Raw genomic sequence first — 22,558 nt, forward strand, 5'->3', positions numbered from 1 at the left:
AATCTCCATGTAACCCGTCCATTTTCACTTTCGCCTCGGGGTGGATGGGGAAAAGGGAGAGGAAGAGATGGAGATGAGTATGTACGTATGGAAATGGAGCATGTTGTTGCTCTTTTTAGCCTTAGTTTATTAGCTCTGATTATGTCACCTTTGCTCACGAGTCGCCAGGTATCTTTCTGATACCGTCACGTGGTTCAAGCTCAAGTTATGATTAATAAGTCAGCACACCGCTTAGTAAGATTGAAATCAACAGTCATTTATTATATACAACAATTAATGCTTACACAATAATCCTACTATCTATATAGAAACCTATCACTACTGGCCAATACTTAACTTTAGGAAGGGCCCACCAGGTCAGGGAAACTAATGGCTTATCGAATCGGATCTGGCCTGCGGGATTCAAAAGGCTGATACGGGTCGATGGCTAGGAGTCTTTATCGGGTAGCGATCGCTGGAGTCAAACTTACGATTCTTTGCTGAAGGTTCTTGCGAAGGCTGCGAGCAGGTGAAGAAGGGAGAGAGAGAGAGATCTGAACTTGGCCCCTCACTTTATAGGGCCCAGGGGCTTCCCGCCTCTCGGGGGGCCCTTGACCCTGAGTCCCAAGTGATTGGACTTGTTCCCAATCACTGTGTTCGATATGTCCAATAACGGGCGATTCCTCAATCGAGGGGTGGTCGTTCACCTGTCTTTGTTTCGGCCACTGCAGGCGCCGACAGGTCTGGCCCGGCATTCAATTGCTAATATGTTGCAATTGTTCCTGGGGATAGCCGATTAAGCTGCAGATGTCTGGGTTGATGTGCTGCTAATAGTCTTGAGTATCGATCTGGGCCGACTTCCCCAGAGCCGAATACGCTATTCTGTCTGCAGCTGTCCGTTTGTGTCCTGTTGGCTGCTTTTCCCATCAGCCTTTTCGGTTAGCCATTTTAAATCGGGTTTTGGCCAAATTAATAGGGAATCAGCCATTTTCGGTGGCTACAATGTATGTTAATTTAAAAAAAATCTTTATTAGTGTCACCAGTAGGCTTACATCACCAGTGCAATAAAGTTAGTGTTAAAATCCCCAAGTCGCCATACTCCGGCACCTGTTTGGGTACCCTGAGAGATAATTCAGAATGTCCAATTCACCTGACAGCACGTCTTTCAGGACTTGTGGGAGGAAACCGGAGCACCCGGAGGAAACCCATGCGGACACTGGGAGAACGTGCAGACTCCGCACAGACAGTGACGCAAGCCAGGAATCGAACCGGGGTCCCTCACGCTGTGAAGCAACAGTGCCACCATACTGTCTACGTTCAACCATGTGTTAATAATAATAATAATAATCGCTTATAGACACAAGTAGGCTTCAATTAAGTTACTGTGAAAAGCCCCTAGTTGCCACATTCCGGCACCTGTTCGGGAGGCCGGTATGGGAATTGAACCCGCGCTGCTGGCATTGTTCTGCATTACAAGCAGGCTGTTTAGCCCACTGTGCTAAGCCAGCCCTATACGCACCTAAAGAGGGATGCGAGTGAGGGTTGAAAGTGAAAGGTGTGTTGGACAGAGCTGTACAAAAGGTTTAGGGAGAGGTCCATAAGGGGTTGATAGCAGGGCAAGTGGAACAAGTTTGAGGACAAAAGTGGAAAAAGATGGGATGAAGACGGGTGACGGTCAGGCATGATCAAGGCTAATGACCCATCTTTCAAAAACTTATCTGGTCCTGTCGATCCCCCCACTTTTGTGTTGATCTGTTATAAAATAATTGCTTTGGGAAACTAGTAAACTATCCCTTAGAATCCAGGTCTTCGAAGGCGCAAGTGGTCTGGTTAAAAGCTGAAATTAGCATGAGTGAAGGGAAGAAGGCGCTATGTGGTGTTCAATGGTGTCTGGCGATGCTGCTAGTTAAGAGTAGAGGTCAATCATCCATTATTGAGGGCAGGACGGTGGCCCAGTGGTTAGCACAGCTGCCTCACGGCGCTGAGGTCCCAGGTTCGATCCCGGCTCTGGGTCACTGTCCGGGTGGAGTTTGCACATTCTCCCCATGTCTGCGTGGGTTTCGCCCCCACAACCCAAAAATGTGCAGGGTAGGTGAATTGGCCACACTAAATTGCCCCTTAATTGGAAAAAATAATTGGGTAATCTAAATTTATATTTTTTTAAAAAGTCCAATATTGATGCTTTGACCATTTCCACCAGATAATGCTACATATAGAAACCACAAAGGCGAGCAAGGTTTTGTTGAGAAGGGTCTTGATGAAAGGTCAATATCTGAAAGGTTAACGTCCATAGATGCTGTCAGACAGGCTGAGTATTTCAAGCATTTTCTGTTTTTATTTCTGATTTCCAGCATCCGTGGTGTTGTGCTTTTTGCAAAAGAGGTTTTTGGCTGCTTTTAGTCAAATGATGAGTAATTTATCTAACTGAAAAAGTTGGGGATGTGAGCACTTGAACCTTAAAATGTTTTATTTGAGATAGAGTTGGTATAGGTATTCTGCATTGGATTTGCACTTGATTTGCTGGATGAATTATGTATTTTCCCACTGAATTCTCTTAATGTTTCCTAAAGCTAGCTGACTCATTTTGAAATAAAGAAGGGGCTGAAATAATTTATTCCGGAACATTGCGTGGTAAAATGTTTTGTGTTGGGCAGTTTGACACTAATTTGGGGAAGGAATTTTTGAATTAAAAAGAAAACTGTCCCATTGCTATACGCTAATATTTTGACACTGCATTTCTGCAGTTGCCTTTTTTGTGTGGAGTAATTCCACAGTAAACAAATGCTGCGGGCATGGGGAAACTGCAGTATTTTCAGTAAAGCGCAGCAAAGCTCTGAATAATGCAAAACAGCTAATTGCCACTCATTTGAAGAACAGTAGTTATATAAATGAAACTCCTTTTGTTGTGGGTATCTATTCACATTTCCAAGGATGCTCCATAATGTATGTAAAGGGGGAAAACATCCTGAATCTGGTTGTTTAGATCGGTATGATGCATTGGATCGAGTATTTTTGCATTGTTGTATTAATTGGTGTGTTTCAAATCTCTGCTACCATCATAACAGTTTTCCAGGATTTCCAAAAGAAACCTCTTAATATGGTAAACTGATTGAGCACCAACTAAATGACAATTAACATGATTTTGTTAGCTGCATATCATTATTATAATATTATTCTGGCAATTAGGGCCATAACATGGAGTCAAAGTAATGGTGCGTGTGTGTGGGCGCGTGTGTATGTCTGAGGGAGTGTGGGCGAGTGTGTGAAGGCGCGGGAGGTGTGTGTGTTTGTGTGCCTGATATAAGAATCCAGCTCTCCAGCATCACCCCGCCCCCCCATTTAAAATGACCGAAAGAAGGTTAAGTGCTTTGTTGAACAAGAGAGCTTTTAAATTATAACAAATGTATGCATATAAGAAACAGAAAAAACTTTCATAAATCTGTTTTGCACAATCAATTTCTGTGGTTTAACTCCTCAGCAGAATAATGTTTCTGAAGGTAAAAGCAAATTACTGCGGATGCTGGAATCTGAAACAAAAACAGAAACTACTGGACGATCTCAGCAGATCGGGCAATATCTGTGGAGAGAGAAGCGAGCGAACGTTTCGAGTCTGGGTGACTCTTTTCTTTTTAAAAAAAATTTAGAATGCCCAATTCATTATTTCCAATTAAGGGGCAATTTAACGTGGCCAATCCACCTAACCTGCACATCTTTGTGTTGTGGTGGTGCAACCCACGCTAACACTGGAAGAATGTGCAAACTCCACATGGACAGTGACCCAGAGCCGGGATCGAACCTGGGACCTCGGCGTTGTGAGGCAGCAGTGCTAACCACTGTGCCACCGTGCTGCCTCCTTGATGACTCTTTCAAAGTTTCGAAGGGTTCTGTCACTACTTTTGGACGGTCAAAAAAGGTTCTGTGGCCAAATAAGTTTTAGAAACCCTGGTTTAAACTAGTGGCCAGGCTGTGGGAACCAGAAGATATTAAAGAGGGAAACAAGATGTATAGAGAATTGGGAGAGACAGATAGCACTCGAGTCGGAAATATTAAGATGTTAGGTGGGGACCAGAGTAAGAGAGAATTTTTTTTTTTATTCGTTCATGGGACATGGGCATCGCAGGCTGAGTCAGCATTTATTGCCCATCCCTATATTCCTTGAGGGGCAGTTAAGAGTCAACCACATTGTTGTGGGTCTGGAATCACATTTACGCCAGACCAGGTAAGGACAGCAGATTTCCTTCCCTAAAAGACATTAGTGAATCAAATGAGTTTTTTACAACAATTTAAAGAACAAAGAAAAAAACAGTCCAGGAACAGACCCTTCGGCCCACCAAGCCTGTGCCCAACCTTTTTCTAAAAAAAACCTTCTTCCCATACTTGGTCCATATCCCTCCATTTCATATTTATCCATCCAGATGCCTCTTAAATGTTGCCAATGTGCCTGCTTCCACCACATCTTCTGGCAGTGTGTTCAAGGCACCCACCACTCTGTGTGAAAAACTTACCCCGCACATCTCCCTTAATCTTTCCTCCTCTCACCTTGAACCTGTGCCCCTTGTGATTGACACTTCCACCCTTGGAAAAAGCCTCTGATTATCCACCCTGTCTATTCCTCTCTCAATTTTGTAGACCTCTATCAGATCTCTCCTCAGGCTCCGTCTATCGAGGGAAAGCAATCCTAGTTTATTCAACCATCTCAATAGCGAACACCCTCAGGACCAGGCAACATCCTGGTGAACCTTCTTTGCACTCTGTCCAAAGCTTCCACGTCCTTCTGATAATGTGGTGACCAAAATTGCACGCAATACTCCAAATGCGGTCTAACCAAGGTTTATTTCGCTGCAACATGATTTCCCAACTCTTGTACTCAGTGCCCCGGCTGATGAATGCAAGCATGCCTTATGCCTTCTAAATCAGCTTGGCCACCGGTGTTGCCACTTGTAGGGAACTGTGGACTTGTACGCCCAGATCCCTCTATATGTTAATGTTCCTAAGGGTTCTGCCATTTACAGTATAATTCATACTTGGATTTGAACCTCCAAAATGCATCACCTCGCATTTGTTCGGATTAAACTCCATCTGCCATTTCTGTGCCCAAGTCTCCAATCTCTCTATATCCTGTTGTATCCTCTGACAATCCTTGGCACTATCAATCGACAATGGTTTCTTGGTAATTTTTAGACTATTAAATCCAGAATTTTATTGAATTCACATTTCACCATCTACAGTGGTGGGACTTGAACCCGGATCCCCAGAACATTACCCTGAGTTTCTGATTTACTCATCCAGTGACAATACCACTATGCCATCACCTCCTCATAAGGGGGAATGAAATATGGTCAGAAATATTGCATGAATGTGAACGGAGTGGGGTAAATAAGGTAGATAGCCATGTGAAATTTGGATGTCGTGGTAATAAAAAGGGTCGGACTGTGTATGAAATATTCCTGAATATATCGTATTCAGGAAAGGTGCGAAAGAAAGGAGGATGGATGACAGCATTAATTAAGGGAGAACATTACAGTGCTGGAGAGAGAGGATGTCTTTGAGGGGTTGAGGATAAAATTTATTTGGTTAGAGCAAAGAAACAATGAAGGTATCTTTTACATTGCTCGGTGTATTGTGTAGACTACAAACTAGCGGGAAAGAGTTTGAAGGATTGAGTTTGCGAGGATTGAAATTGCAAGGAATTTAGAGGCGCAAGAATCTTACATCAATTATAATTGGTGACTATCCAAGTATCAGTCGGCATCAGATTGCAGCAATTCCTCACTATGAATTGTGATGCCATAGATTGTTCTTTTTCTCTCGCACTTCAGTTATTCCAACCTTTCTTCACACTCCTCCCTGCCTGCTTCACAGTAATCCTTACCTGCAGCACACTCCTCCCGGTCTGCTTCATGATCCTTGCCTGCAGCTCATCCTCCCAGCTTGCTTCACAGTGATCCTTACCTGCAGCACATTTCTCCTGGTCTGCTTCACAGTGATCCTTATCTGCAGCACATTCCTCCTGGTTTCTTCACAGTGATCCTGACCTACAGCACACTCCTCCCGGCCTGCTTCACCGTGAAACTGACCTGCAGCACACTTCTCACCTGCAGCACACTCCTCCCGGTCTGCTTCACCGTGATCCTGACCTGCAGGTCACTCCTCCTGACTTGCTTCACAATGATTCTTACCTGCAGCATGCTCCTCCTGGTCTGCTTCACACTGATCCTGACCTGCAACACACTCCTCCTGGTTTCTTCACACTGATCCTGACCTGCAGCACACTCCTCCCAGCTAGTTTCACTGTGAACCTGACCTGCAGCACACTTCTCACCTGCAGCACAGTCCTCCTGGTCTGCTTCACAGTGATTCTGATCTGCAGCACACTCCTCCCAGCTAGTTTCACTGTGAACCTGACTTGCAGCAAACTCCTCCCAGTCTGGTTCACATGTTGTACAATAGCCCTTTTCAGAAATGAATAACCGATGAACTCCTGGGATTGGTCGGCGTGGAGAGTATGCAGAAAACATTCAATTTAAGAATGACCTGAAAGTACTTGTCTTTTAGAGCTGTATTCTATGAAAGAAATAGTTTGTCATTTTTGCCCTGAAATAGTTCAAATGATGTGCTCTGTTGCCAGCTAACAAATGGTTCTGTGTACCAACATGCTTCCAGCCTGGAATCCGTGAGCTGAATGGCCCTGTTTAGCAGTATACTTTCTACGTCCAAGGAGTTGTAATTTAATCATCCCACGTTTTAAACTAATTCAGAGTTTTTAGTTAATTCTTGTTGTGTCACATTTTTATGTGCAGAGTCTATTAATGAAAAGTTCAACAGATTAGCATCTTGTCAAGAAATCTTGTGTAAAGTTTCCAGCTTTACAGTGTTGCGCATTTGTTAGTTTTAATCTGAATGAAGAATTAACAAAATAATCTCGTTGTGTCCAGAGCTACTGGTCGAATATCCTTCAACCAAAACCCTTGGGGCCGATTACGTTTTGGGTTTCAGATGCTACTGTCTATATGGTAGACCAAGGCCTATTTGCCTTCCAATAGCCTAGACTAGCTATTGTCTACAAATACTAGGTTGTTTCTCCATTTGCCAACGCTCTTGCACTCTGTGTTTTACCTCTTAACACTTATATACCTGCATTGCTTTATTAGCATACAAATTACCTGCATAGCCATTTAAGAATTAGTTCAGTTATTGGATGCATTGACAAAGGTTATTCGATTGCACTATAGAAAAGTTCAATCTCACAAGGCAGTAAAGGCACACCAGCTTGCAGATTCGCACTGAGATATTTCATTATATGGTTGGTGGATGGGTGGTGGCTGTGGTCATGTGGTATTGTACCTCTGCCAGCTGTTCCTTCACCACCTTGTAATTTTTAGGAGCGGTTGTGCAACTCCAATTAAGCAGAGCGTGGCTTCAGAGTGAGGCAGCTTCAAACTTTTATTTCTATAATCACAATCATGTGCTCTGCTGAGCAACCTCACACATTTTAACTCTGCTTCTGTTTAAGGTTTTCTTAAAATGCAGTAGTGAGGACTGAAATAGATTGTGGTCCGTGAAAGTGGCTGCTTTGATTGGGTCAAAGGCCACTCTCTTCATTCTTTCCTCCATTGACCATTTGAAAACAGATCCTTCACATTTTCCAGTGTTCGTAGCCCTGATACTCCTGAAATAGCAAAGCAACCTATATTAAATCAAAAGCTATGTCGTGAAAATACTCTTTCAGCAGCTCTGCCAACTGCATCATCCACAAGCCTGTTCTTCATGTCAGACTACTATATATGCCAACAGCATGCTGCATTGTAGTACTCTACACCAGATGAAAGCAATTTTTTAAAAAAAGCAGACCTTCCAGTCTGCAATATTTGTTTCTGCCATTCCGAACTCAGCAGGCAGTGTGGGACAGACATTCTCACCTGCAAATACTTGGCTTCACATCCATCTGCACACTATGAAAAAATAATTCCTGAATTGATCATCATAACCACTGCTACATTTTCACTGGAAAGTCAAACACAGAATATGACCTCCCAAAGATCACTCACAATCTTCGAATTCCATACCATGAAGTGAATTTAATTAGTTGACCACTATAACTCATGGCTTTACCAATCACATCTAAACACTTTTTTAAAAATACAAGTCATTTTAAATTATAAATGGTTAATTGTTGACAGGTGAGTTAGTAGCTTTGAACATTCCCATTTTAGGCTAGTTGGAGCTATTTGCAATGATGCTGAATCTTTTGCAATAATGCAACATGGGATTTGAAAGGATTGGTTGTCTAATACTTAGGCCAATCAAAATTGTTGAATTTTAATACGGTTCCACTTAACTGTGTGTTATAATTGTCGACAGTGAAACGTTGCATGGAACTACAATTAGTAAGAGTTTCCTGTGTTATTAAAGAACGAGTGACGTAACATCTTTATTTGATAAGTTGAGCATCAATATTGCTGTAAATGAAGCCATCCGCAAGATTGTTTCTTGATGTAATATGGCCCGGTCGATTTTTTTATTGTACTGTTCATGAAAAACTATACGGCTTTCCTCATGCAAATGGCTGTAAGAACAAGACTATTGTAGTTTAACCAGTCAGACTTGCTTTTTAAGAAGCTATGAAGGATTGATTACAATGTAAGCATGTGTACGCTTCATAACAGCGATAAACAGATTTTAGACTAAAATAAAATAAAATGTGAGAAGGAAGTTTGAACGATCGTTCTGTATTTATCTGTGGCATTTAGTTCTAGCCTCTGCATGTCTTCATCTTGTCCTACTGAGTCCACTTTTCATTTCACAGAGAAATTGAAGTGAGTGCAATGATTACAAACGTAAAACAAATCTTGTATGTCTTTCAGGGATTCAAGAATTTCCAGAAAATATCAAAAACTGCAAGGTCCTATCTGTTGTTGAGGCCAGTGTAAACCCTATTTCAAAGTAAGTTTCCATTCACTTTTCCTCCAGTTGATCCATTTATGATCAACAGTTACCAGTGTACACATTGACATTTTATTTGTTTTGATGTCAGTTTGAAAGACTGGTTCTGCTAAAATGATTTATTTTCCAGATATCTTGACTATTATGCACCGATGCTTGTACAGCTAGAACAATCTGTATTTACTTGAAATCTCTTTAGAGTTGTCCTTTCTGTACAGATGTTTAGGCTGTATTGGAGTAGTGTGAGATATGATGCAAAAATCAAAATAAAATGTATTTGGTTGGTTTATAATTTTTTAATTATTTATTCATGGATGTGGGATTTACTGGCTCAGCCAGCCTAAGTTGTCATAGAACTTACAGTGCAGAAGGAGGCCATTCGGCCCATCGAGTCTGCACCGGCTCTTGGAAAGAGCACCCTACCCAAGGTCAACACCGCCACCCTATCCCCATACCCAGTAACCCCACCCAACACTAAGGGCAATTTTGAACACTAAGGGCAAATTTATCATGGCCAATCCACCTAACCTGCACATCTTTGGACTGTGGGAGGAAACCGGAGCACCCGGAGGAAACCCACGCACACACGGGGAGGATGTGCAGACTCCGCACAGACAGTGACCCAAGCCGGAATCAAACCTGGGACCCTGGAGCTGTGAAGCAATTGTGCTATCCACAAGGCTACCATGTTGCCCCCTAATTGTCCATCCCTAATTTCCCTTGAGATGGTGGTGAGCTACCATCTTGAACTACTGCAGTTGGAGTCTTGCAGGAACACCCTGCATGCTGTTCGGAAGGTAGAACCAGAATTTTGACTTAGCGGCAGTGAAGGAATGGCAATATGGTTCCAAGACAGGATGGTGTGTGGCTTGGTAGGGAACCTGAAGGTGGCGTGTTCCCATGCTGCCCGTCTCCATCTAGGTTGCAGAGGTTCCGGCTTTGGGAAGTGCGGACGAAGGAGCCTTGATGAGATGTTGCACTGCCTCTTGTAGGCGGTACACACTGGTGACAGATGCATTGGTGGAGAAGGGAGTGAATGCTGAAGGTGACTAATGGGCTGCTTTGTCCTAGGTAGCCTTGAACTACTTGAGTGTGGTTGGAGCTGCACTCATCCAGGCAAGTGGAGAATATTTTATTGCACTCCTGACTTGTGCCTTGTAGTTGGTAGACAGGCTTTGGTGAGTCAGGAGATGAGTTACTCTTGGAAATTCCCAGCTTCTCATCTAATCTTGTAGCCAGAATATTTATATGGCTGGTCCGGTTCAGTTTCTGGTCAATGGTAATCCCCCATTATTAGCATCAATTTTAGCTCCAGAAAATTGATTTAATTTTTATGAAGTCTTCCTCGTGCACAATTCTGCATGGCAGCACTTGTTCCCTTTCGTCCTCTGGGTGTTATGCTTGGTTACAGCCTATGACCCTGGACCAGACTTACAGGTTTTTGGCACAATCCAGCTAGGGGCCAGTAACATTTTGTTTAAGGTAGACAAAGTTAGAGATCCAAGGTATTTACAAAGAGAAAAAAGGCACAAGATTCCATGTTTTTTTTTTTTTGCAACAAACAAAATAAACTTCAGTGAACAAGGTTAGAAAGATGAAAAAATTTGCAACATCTTACAGTCTAACACTCAGTCATTCAGAAGAGGTAATTCCTATGAGGGCGGAAAGCCAGAACTCCCTCAATGAGTAAGATGAAGCAGAAAAAGGGGACATATGACAAATATCAGGATGTAATACAAGTGAGAACCAGGCTGAATATAGAAAGTTCAGAGGGGAAGTGAAAAAGGAAATGGGAGTCAGAGAGAGTATGGGAAGTAACTAGCAGCTAAACAGCAAAGAAAATCAGCAACTCAACAGGCATATAAATAATAAAAGGGCAGTAAGGGGTGGGGTGGGACTGATGATGCACCAAAAAGGGGATCTGTGCATGGAGAAAGAAGGCACAATTGAGGTACTAAATGAGTACTTTGCATCCGTCTTTACCAAGAAAGAAGATGCTGCAAGAGGTAACAGTTAACCTACTGAATGGACAAAAAAAACCTAAGAGGAGCCATTAGAAAGGTTGGCTATGCTTAAAGTTGACTGTCTGTGTTGAGTCTGCATGTTCTCCCTATGTCTGCGTGGCTTTTCTCCAGGTGTTCCGGTTTCTTCCCACTGTCCAATGATGTGCAGGTCAGGTGGATTGGCTATGATAAATTGCCCCTTTGTGTCCAACTGTTATCTGGGGACAGGGCGTGGGAGTGGTCCAAGATAGGGTGCTCTTTCAGAGGGTCAGTGCAGACTTGATGGGCCGAATGGTCTCCTGCTCTAAGACTGGATGGGATCCGTGCAAAGATGCTGAGGGAAGGAAGGGTGGAAATTCTTGCAGTGCTGACAACCTTCCAATCCCCCTTACAAAGGGGTGTTGTTGGAGGACTGGAGAATTGCAAATGTTACAGCCTTGTTTAAAAATAAATGGGATAAGGATGACCCCCAGCTACTACAGTCAGTTGAACATCAGTAATGGGAAAGCTTTTAGAAATGATAATCTGGGATTAAATTAGCTCTGGCATGGACAAATGTGAATTATTTAGGGGAAACCACAATTTCTTCAGAGCAAATCTGACTTGATTGAATTTTTGGCGAAGGTTGATGAGCGTAACATGGTTGATGCAACGCACAAGAACTTTGAAAAGGCGTTTGATAAACTGTCACAGACTTGCCTGCAAAGTGAGAACCATGGAACAAAAGGAAAAGTGACAGCAAGGATATGAATTTGGCTGGTGACAGGAAACGAAGTTGTGAATATTTTTTTGACCGACACAAGATAAATGATGGGCTTCCCTAGGGGCCATTGTGGGGACCCCTGCTTTTGTTGATACATGGCAACAGCTGGGATTTTGCTGCACAGGACTCTACTTCAAAATTTACAGGTCACACAAAACTTGTGAACTGCGAGGAGGGGAATGATAAGCTTCGAGGACAGCTAGGCTGGTATAATGGACATTCGAGTGGCAGCTAAAATCTAATGCAGAGAAGTGTGAACTCACTAATTTTGGGATGAAGAATGCAGAGAGGTAACGTCAAATAAACAATGCAATTCTAAAGGAGGTGCAGGATCAGAGTGGCCTGGGAATATAGTGCACACATTATTGAGGGTGGCAGGGCAGATTTTAAAAAGTGGTTAATAAATTATGTGGGATAACCTTTGCAAGTTCTGAATAGAATCGATATATAGGTGTAGTGGAGGGAAGCTGTTCAGCAAAGAAGTTATAAATCACCAGTTAGTTCTCAATTACAGTATCCTGGACAATTCCTGGCACACCACTTTAGGAAGGATGTTATGGCCTTGAGAGGATGCTGAGGAAATTTACCACCATAATTCCGGATCGCGAGTTACTTCAGCAATGTGAGGAGACTCGAGTATCTGGTGAAGTAAATCAGGGAAAGCTTCCACTGTTGACTTCTTTGATCACTGGAGGACACCGATTTATGATAATTTTCCAAACTGTGGCAAAGAGCAGAACTTTTCAGAATTATGATCTGGAATGTAGGACCTGAAAGGGTGATGAGAGTGGGTTCAATTGGCTCCTCGCTCTGCAACTGGATCCTCTACTTTCTGACCCACAGACCACAATCAGTAAGAATGAACAACAACACCTCCTCCACAATAGCCCTCAATACCGGGGCCCAGAAAGGCTGCGTACTTAGCCCCCTACTCTACTCCCTGTACACACAAGACTGCGTGGAAAAATTTGGTTCCAACTCCATCTACAAGTTTGCTGACGATACAACCATAGTGGGCCGGATCTCGAACAATGACGAGTCAGAATACAGGAGGGATATAGAGAACCTAGTGGAGTGGTGCAGTGATAACAATCTATCTCTCAATGCCAGCAAAACTAAAGAGCTGGTCATTGACTTCAGGAAGCAAAGTGCTGTGTACACCCCTGTCAGCATCAACGGGGCCGAGGTGGAGATGGTTAGCAGCTTCAAATTCCTAGGTGTGCACATGACCAAAAATCTGTCCTGGTCCACCCACGTCGACCCTACCACTAAGAAAGCACAACAGCGCCTATACTTCCTCAGGAAACTAAGGAAATTTGGCATATCCACATTAACTCTTACCAATCTTTACAGATGCACCATAGAAAGCATCCTATCTGGCTGCATCACAGCCTGGTATGGCAACGGCTCAGCCCAAGACCACAAGAAACTTCAGAGAGTTGTGAACACCGCCCAGTCCATCACACAAACCTGCATCCCATCCATTGACTCTGTCTACACCTCCCGCTGCCTGGGGAAAGCGGGCAGCATAATCAAAGGCCCCTTCCACCTGGCTTACTCACTCTTGCAACTTCTTCCATCGGGCAGGAGATACAGAAGTCTGAGAACACGCACGAACAGACTCAAAAACAGCTTCTTCCCCGCTGTTACCAGACTCCTAAATGATCCTTTTATGGACTTACCTGATTAACACTACACCCTGTATGCTTCACCCGATGCCGGTATTTATGTAGTTACATTGTTTCCCTCGTGTTGCCCTATTCTGTATTTTCTTTTATTTTACTTTCATGTACTTAATGATCTGTTGAGCTGCTCGCAGAAAAATACTTTTCACTGTACCTCGGTACACGTGACAATAAACAAATCCAATCCAATGTAATGCCCAAAGCAGAATTGAATGTGTTGAAAAGGAAAAAATGACAGGGCTATCAGAAAAAGAGCGGGGATGGGGCGATTGGCATTAATTCCATAGATCTTTGAAATAATCAGCACTGGTACAGTGGACTGAATGGCCTCTTCTGCTGTAGGATTCTGGTCGAAAAGGAATGGATTGTTGAAAAATCAAATAGATGAACGCTGCAAGTGAAAAGCATGAGGTCTGGCTGGCATACACCATAAGCTATTAAAAGAAGTCAGAGGAAATGGCGAAGGCTGTGGCCACAATATTTAAACCTTCAATATAGTAAATTATTCTGTGGAACTGGAGCGTAGCCAAAGTAATCCCTTTAATCAAGGAGGGCATGATGGATGAGCGGTGTAAGTGTAGACCAGGATACTTCACATTAATTGTATGAGAACCTGTTCACTTGGCGTGAGCTATGGGCAAACAATGTTAAACCATAATTCAAGTTAAAATTAATGAGCATTTAGACAAGGGTGGGATAATCAAGAACAGTTGACCTGGCTTTGTTTAAGGAAAATGCTGTTTGTTCCTACATTCCTGTGTATACAGTTTATAATGTGGATAAGTGTGAGAGTAATATTCCTTGGGATCCTATCAAGAAATGGGTATGTAAAGAAAGAATTACGTTTGCATAGCTCCTTTCATAACCTCAGGAAATCGTAAAGTGCTTCACAGCCATTAAGTATCTCTGAAAATGAAAAATGAAAATCGCTTATTGTCACAAGTAGGCTTCAAATGAAGTTACTGTGAAAAGCCCCTAGTCGCCACATTCTGGCGCCTGTTCGGGGAGGCTGTTACCGGAATTGAACCATGCTGCTGGCCTGCCTTGGTCTGCTTTCAAAGCCAGCGATTTAGCCCTGTGCTAAACCGCCCCTAAATGAAAATCACTTATTGTCACGAGTAGGCTTCAAATGAAGTTACTGTGAAAAGCCCCCAGTCGCCACATTCCGGCGCCTGTTCGGGGAGGCTGGTACGGGAATTGAACCGTGCTGCTGGCCTGCCCTGGTCTGCTTTAAAAGCCAGCGATTTAGCCCAGTGTGCTGGAGTGGCTTACAGTGAAGTACAGACATTATTGTCACATGGCAGCTTATTTGCATTTAAACAGGTTTTAAAGCAACAATATGGTATTGGAAGATGTTTTTAGTTGTTGGAGGCCAATCATCTAAGTCTAGGGACATTGTTGCCATAGTTACTCAGGGCAGTCTTCTAGGCCCAACAATCTTCAGCTGCTTCATTTAATGACTTCAGGAGGCCACAAGTGCAAATGTTCACTGATAATTGCACTGTGTTAATTCTGTTCACGGTTCCTTAGATAATGAAATTCTCTGGGTCTGCATGCCACAGGACCTGAACAGCATCCAGTCTTAGACTGATGGGTGACAAGAAGCATTTGCAACACACACATCCCTGACAGCGATATCTGCTGCACGAGTGAGATTAATTACCTCCCTTGAGATTAATGAAACATAGAAAACAGAAGTAGGCCCTTAGAGTCTGCTCCGCCATTCATTGTGATCATGGCTAATCATTCCAACACAATAGCTTATTCCTGCCTTCCCAACCAATATCCTATGACACGGTTTGCCCCCAAATTTCTTCTTGAAAACATACGATGTTTTGACCTCAACTATTTTCTGTGGTTGCAAATTCCACAGGCTTAACACTCTTGGGGTGATGAAATTTCTCTTCATCTCAGTCCTATATGGTCTACCCTGCATCCTCAGACTGTGACCCCTGGTTCTGGACTCTCCCCACCATTGGGAACATCCTTCCTGCATCAACACTGTCTAATCCTTTTAAAACTTAATACATTTATATTAGATCCCCTCCTGTCATTCTTCTGTACTACAATGAATATAATCCTAACCGACACTTTCACTCCTAACATGTTACTCACCATCCCACGTATCAGTTTAGTAAACATTTGCTGGACTCCCTGTATAACAACATCCTTCCTCAGATAAGGAGATCAAAATTGCATACAATATTCATCAAGGCCCTGTATAATTGCAGCAAAACGTCCCTGGCCCTGTACTCCAAGCATCTCACTATGAAGACTGACATATCATTTGCCTTTTTTGCCGCTTGCTGCACCTGCATGCTTACATTCAGCGACTGGTATAAGAGGGCACCCAGGTCTTGTCGCACATTCCCCTCTTTCGATCTATAGCCATTCAGATAATCTGCCTTCCTGTTTTTGCTACCAAAGTGAATAACCTCACATTATCCATATTATACTGCAGTTGCCTTGCATTGCCCTACTCCCTCAACTTGTCCAAATCACACTGAAGCATCTCTGCATCTTCCTCACAGCTCTACCCAGCTTTGTGTCCTGTGTAAATCTGGAGACATTACATTTAGTTCCTTCATGTAAATCATTAAATACATTCTGAATAGCTGGGGTCCAGCACCGAACCCTGTGGTATGCCATTAGTCACTGCCTGCTATTTATTTGGAAAAAGACCCATTTATTCCTACTCTTTGTTTCCTGTGTGCCAACCGGTTTTTGATCTACCTCGATACACTGCCCCCAATTCCATGTGCTTTAATGTGCATTTTTATTGAAAGCCTTCTGAAAGTCCAAATAAATGCAACCACTGGTTCCTCCTCATCAACTCTACTAGTTACATCCTCAAGAGGTGAGAGGGGGAACGTTTAAAGGAGATGTGCATGGAAAGTTTTTAACGCAAAGGGTGGTGGGTGCCTGGTAGGCTTTGCCAGCGGAGGTGGTAGAGGCGGGCACGATAGCATCATTTAAGATGCATCTAGACAGATATATGAACGGGCGAGGAACAGAGGGATGTAGATCCTTGGAAAATAGGCGACAGGTTTAGATAAAGGATCTGGATCGGTGCAGGCTGGGAGGGCCGAAGGGCCTGTTCCTGTGCTGTAATTTTCTTTGTTCTTTGTCCTTTTGTTCAAAGAATTCCAATATATTTGTCGAACATGATTTTTCTTCTCTAAGTCCTTGCTGACTCTCTCCGACTCAGCCACTGTTTTCCAAGTGTTCTGCAGTTAAATCTTTTATAATGGACACTAGAATTTTCCCCACTGCCTTCTATAATTCTCTGTTTTCTCTCTACCTCACTTTTTAAATCGTGGGGCTACATTAGCTACCGTTGAATCGGTTGGAACTGTTGCAGAGTTTATAGAATCTTGGAAATGACAACCAAGGAATCCACAATTTTGAGGACCACATCTTAAATATTTGGGGATGTAAATTATCAGGCCCTGGGATTATATCAATCTTCAATCCCAACAATTTCCCCAACACCATTTTCCTACAAATGCAGATTTCCTTCAGTTTCTCCCTCGCTGCACCCTATGTTCCCGAACATTAAAAAATTTTTTTTTTTTAGAGAACCCAATTATTTTCCAATTAAGGGGCAATTTAGTATCTCCAATCCACCTAGCCTCCACATCTTTGGATTGTGAGGCAAAACCCACGCAAACACAGGGCGAACGTGCAAACTCCACATGGACAGTGACCCAGAGCCGGGACCGAACCCTGGGACCTCAGCCCAGTGAGGCAGCAGTCCTAACCACTGCGTCACCGTGCTGCCCCATTCCCCAACATTTTTGATATGTTATTTGCGTCCTCCTTTGTGAACTCCAAAGCCAATTATGTATTTAGTTGGTCAGCCATTTCTTTGTTGCCCATTATAAATTCCCCTCTTTCTGACTGTAAGGGTCCTACATTTATCTTCATCAACTTTTCTCTTCACATATCTACAGAAGCGTACTATCGTAGTCTACTTTCCTCCTCTTAATCAATCCCTTGGCCCACCTTTTGCTGAATTCTAAAGTTCCCAATCCTCAGGTCTGTTGTTTTTTCTGGCCAATTTATATGACTCTTCCTTGGATCTAATACTATCTCTAATTTCCCTTGGAAACCGTGGTTTGGCCACTTTTCTTGTTTTACCTTTGTGCCAGACAGGAAAAAACAATTGTTGCAGTTTACCCATGTGCTCTTTGAATGTTTGCCATTGCCTATCCACTGTCATCCCAGGCCATCATTGCCAACACGCGTGTCATATCATCATAGTTTCCTTTATTTAGATTCAGGACCCTAGTCTCAGAATCAACTATGTCACTCTCCAAATCATATTATGGTTGCTCATCCTCAAGGGGCCTTGTACAACTAGATTGCCAATTATCCCTTTCTCATGACACAATACTCATTCTCTAGCAAGGCCTGTTCTCTGGTTGGTTCCTCAACACCTTGGACAAGAAATCTCCAGGAATTCCTCCTCCACGGTATTGTTACTAATTTTATTTGCCCAATCTATATGCAGATTGAAGTCACCCATAATGACAGATGTTGCTTTATTACTTACATGTGTCTCTAATTTCCTGTTCAGTTTGGGGGTCTGTGTACAATGCTCGTGAGCGTTTTTTGCCCTTTAGTGTTTCTCAGCTCCACCAACATAGATTCCACATTGCAGGGGCTAATATCTTTCCTCTCTATTAATTTCCTCTTTAACCAGCAATGCAACTCTACCGCCTTTTCCTTTTTCTCTGTCCTTCCGAAATGCTGGTTAGCTCTGGATGTTTAGTTCCCATCCCTGGTAACCCTACGGCCATGACTCTGTAATCCCGACTATTTCATACCCGTTTACATCTATCTGCACGATTAATTCATCCACTTTACTGGAAAGGCTCACGCGTTAATGCTTAAAACCTTAAGGCTTGTCTTTTTAACATTACTTGTCCCGTTCCCACTCTTTTTCACTTGAGGCCCTGTTTTATTTTGGATTTTGATTATTCTGTCTATCACTTTTCTTATTCCTACTACTGTCCCATTCCCCTTCCATTTTAGTTTAACCCTCCCCAACCACTAGAGAATACTCCCCTTACGACATCAGTCCTGGTCTGGCCCAGGTATAACCCATCCAGATTGTACTGGTGTTCCCTCCTCCCCCCCCCCCCCCCCCCCCCCCCCCCCACTTAAGTTACTTCACCAATGACCTTCCCTCCATCACAAGATGTAGCGATGTTCAATCATCAATGAACAATGTTCAGCACCAGAATACTGGGAGTAGTCCTCTTTGAGTAGTGTTTTAGAAACTGGGTGTACAAAGGTTTAGAGGAGATTCGGTGGAGGTTTCTAATATTATGTAAGATTTTGACAGGTTTAATGGATAATGGCTATTTTTCTGGGTGGAGAGCCAGTGACGGAGGACTTAATAACTTAACATGATAAAGTATGGAGAAATGTCTTCGTGGAGAGAGTTGTGTTGTGGCAGAGGGGCTGGTTCATGCAGAAACCATTGCATTTTTATCAGCTAATTGAAGAAATATTTGAGACATAGGAAAATACAGGATGGTCAGGAAGAGGACTAGACCGTGTAATTAGATTTAAATTATTGAAGATGAGCCAGTGACTGTATTCTACACTACAGGAGTCCATCCAAGTATTGTGCCCATACTAGTATACTTTTGGATGAGAAAATGGCATTCAGCTTATCCAGTCGGCTACCTTATTTTAAAGCCTAGCCTTGCCATCATTGTTCTTCGTAAGATCGTGCCTGATCCAACTCTTTCCCTGTGCTTCAAATGAACCAAAATCCACTTCAGTTGGTCTAAATTGAGTCCATAAGTCGATGGTTCAGGTGATCGTTTCCTGAATGGATGGTCTTAATGGGGGAAGGCGGTATTTGGAAAATCTTTTTTGGTCGGGCTTCTGGTCTGGAGAAGTTATGTCAGTTTTGGCACGTGCAATTGAAGCAAGAACATGTTTTTAAAATGTTTTTAAAGAGTACCCAATTCTTTTTTTCCCCAATTAAGGGGCAATTTAGTGTGGCCAACCCACCTATCCTGCACATCTTTTGGTTTGCGGTCGTGAGACCCATGCAGACATGGGGAGAATGTGCAAACTCTACATAGACAGTGACCCGGAGGTCGGGATCGAATCCGGGCCCTCAGCTCCGTGAGGCATCAGTGCTAACCGCTGTGCCACCGTGCTGCCCCCGAAGCAGGAACATGTTTTGATGTCATCTGTGACACTGCATCTTGTCTTTGTAAACTCGGGAATTCTGTTTTTGTTTATTTTCTAATGACGCTGCAGGTTTGGGAGACCGATGGCGAAGGAGTTTTCATACGTCTCCCATGTGCACTGGGTGTACTCCTGGATTGATTTTTTTCACACGGGATAAAACTCTGTTGGCGGGGGTGGCTGACTCAGAATATTTGGCGATTGCCCCCCCCCACACACACACACACGCACACATTGTTGTAGGCTTCAGTCTCCCTGATATTAAAGAAGGATAAGGATCCGGAGCAGTGCAGGTCATACCGCCCGATATCAGTACTGAACCTAGAAGCCAAGCTGTTGGTGAAGGTTAAGGCCTTGCAAATTGAGGACTGCATCCCAGAGGTGACTGTCGAAGATCAAACGGGTTTTGTGAAATGGAGGCAGTTGTTGGCGAGTATGCAGAGGCTGCTAAATGTAATCGTAATGCCTTTTGAAGGGCAGGAGGTTAAGGTAGTGGTGGCGACGGCTGCTGAGAATGCCTTTGGGTGAAGTAGGAGTATCTGCTGGAGGGGCTGGGGCGGTTCGGGTTATGGCGGGGGTTTGTGGACTGAGTCCGGGTGTTGTACACGGCATCAGTCGCGAGCGCGCAAATGAACCGAGTGAGTTTGGGGTACTTTGGGCTGCGTTGTGGGGCAATGCAGGGGTGCCCACTCTCCCCATTGCTCTTCGCCTTGGCAATAGAGCCGCTGGCAATGGCGCTCAGGGCGTCAAGCAACTGGAGAGGGATTGAGTGGGGGTACGTTGAGCACAGGGTCTCATTGTGTGCAGATGACCTGTTGCTGTATATTTCAGACCCATTGGGCAGTATCGGAGGCATTGTAGGGATTTTGGAGGAATTTTGATGATTTTCAGGATGCAAGTTGAATATGGGGTGTTCCTGATTGACACTAGAGGGTAGGAAAGGAGACTAGAGGAGTTGCCGCTCTGGGTGGTGGGGCGGGTTTTAGATGCTTGGATATCCAGGTGGCGCAGGGCTGGGCATAGTTGCACAAGTTGAGCCTGGCTTGGCTGGTGGAGCAGATGAAAGTGGATTTCAAGAGGTGGGATGTGCTGCCGCTGTTGCTGGCAGGGTCCGGATGCCGACAGTAAAAATGATGATGCGGCTGTCCGTGTTCAAGAGCCTCCCAATCTTTGTCCCCAAGTCGTTTTTTAAGAAGGTCAATGCGCTGATCTCTGGATTTGTGTGGTGGGGAAGACTCTGCGGGTTAGGAGCGCTTTCTTGGAGTAGGGGAGGGTGGCTGGCGCTGCCGAATATGATTTACTACTGGGCAGTGAATATTGCTATGGTTAGGAAATGAATGGTGGTGGGGAGGTGTCGGATGTCGGCGGCACCGTGCAGGGGAACATGTTTAAGGGCTTTGTTTTTGGCGCCTCTACGGTTCTCACCAGCCAGGTACTCCTTGAGCCCAGTGATGGTGTCGACCCTAAGGGTGTGGAGGCAGCGCCTGGTGCTGGAGGGTGCCTCGGTGTGGGCGCCGATCTGTTCTAACCATAGGTTTGCGCTCGCAAGGCTGGATGCGAGATTTCGGGGGTGGCATCAGGCTGGGATTGAGTGATTTGCCGATCTGTCTGTAGGGGGCAACTTTGCGATGGTGGAGGGCCAGGAGGAAGAGGACGGGTGTCCAGGGAAACTGCTTTAGGTACCTGCAGGTTTGATTCGTTGTAAATAGAGAGAGATTTTACTTGGGTGGCGGGACTCTGAGCTGCCGAAAGCGGGGGTGTGGATGAGCGACCTGGCTGAGGCTGGAGAAGGTCAGGTTCATCGTGATGGGGTCGGTGGATGGGTTCACCCGGAGGCGGAAGCCGTTTATTAATTTCTTTAAGGAGATTTGAGGGGGTTGGGGAGGGGGCGGTAATTAAGTTAAAATGGAGAAGGCAGGTTGTGAGAAGGGGTGGTATTAGGAGAGTGGGTGTTGGTTGTTTATAGAGTTGTTTGCTTGTTCTCCTGCTTTTGTTTGTTGATATAAAAATAACTTGAATAAAATATATTTTTAAAAAGAAGCAAACTATTGCAGAAGCTGGAATCTGAAACAGAAATAATGGACGGTCTCAGCAGGTCTGACAACATCTATGGGAAGAGAAGGGAGGTAACCTTTCAAGTCTGGATGACAGCTTTGACAAACAGTCACCCAGACTCAATCTTGGCTCCCTTCTCTCTCCACAGATGCTGTCAGACCTGCTGAGATTGTCCAATACTTTGTGTTTGTGCTGGAATCATTTTTGTTCCTCTTGTCTGAAATTGTTTCTTCTGCCTTTTGGAAATTATTCATCCACCCGTTTCCATCGGTAGTGTTGTTGAGATGGAAATCTACTGCACCAAGTAATGATATACTCCAGTGTTGGTACTCTTCTGGGTAAGGTTCTGCCCAGTTTCAGTGAAGATTTCAAGCAGGATTAAATAAATTGGGGTGTTACTGCAATCTAATACGGTTATCCCAAGGCAGACATCGGGTCCGAAGAAAGCGTAGCTGAATTATTTTCCCTTATCCTCTATTCCTTTGTAAAAAAAAAAAACATGTTCACTTAAATATCATATCGACACCTTAAATTCCTGCTGGAACCCATTTAGAAAATTTGAACAGTTTTACATTTGCTTCCCTTCCCTTCTAGGCTTCCTGATGGCTTCACGCAGTTGCTGAACCTGACTCAACTTTACTTAAATGATGCCTTCTTGGAGTTTTTGCCAGCAAACTTTGGAAGGTAAGCAAGCTATTTTATTCCCAAATATATAATGTCTCAATAGCAGACACTTCTGGATTAACTGAATACTGTGAATCCATTGAAGCTCCTCTTTTTGAATTGTGTTTGCTCATTATTGTAATATGTTCCTGTCGAGCTCTTCCATTCTTTACTTTTCTTTTCTTTCTCCAAAATTATCACTTGGCGTCCTCTCTCAACAAAATAATCTGGGTCTTCGAGAGGCTGATGGAGGT

At 43.8% G+C, this 22,558-nt stretch overlaps 1 protein-coding gene across 3 annotated transcripts in view; it reads left to right on the forward strand.

Moving 5' to 3' along the window:
* The window catches only part of erbin (erbb2 interacting protein), a 354,311-nt gene that overhangs the window by 164,181 nt on the left and 167,572 nt on the right, over nucleotides 1–22,558 (forward strand). For all 3 annotated transcript variants that reach the window (XM_072515927.1, XM_072515929.1, XM_072515928.1), the window contains exons 4-5: nucleotides 8,844–8,922; nucleotides 22,236–22,325. In XM_072515927.1, the coding sequence (XP_072372028.1) occupies nucleotides 8,844–8,922; nucleotides 22,236–22,325 (169 nt within the window). The remainder of the gene's footprint in view (nucleotides 1–8,843; nucleotides 8,923–22,235; nucleotides 22,326–22,558) is intronic.

Source organism: Scyliorhinus torazame, chromosome 9, assembly GCF_047496885.1.
Source record: "Scyliorhinus torazame isolate Kashiwa2021f chromosome 9, sScyTor2.1, whole genome shotgun sequence".
Lineage (NCBI taxonomy): Eukaryota > Metazoa > Chordata > Chondrichthyes > Carcharhiniformes > Scyliorhinidae > Scyliorhinus > Scyliorhinus torazame.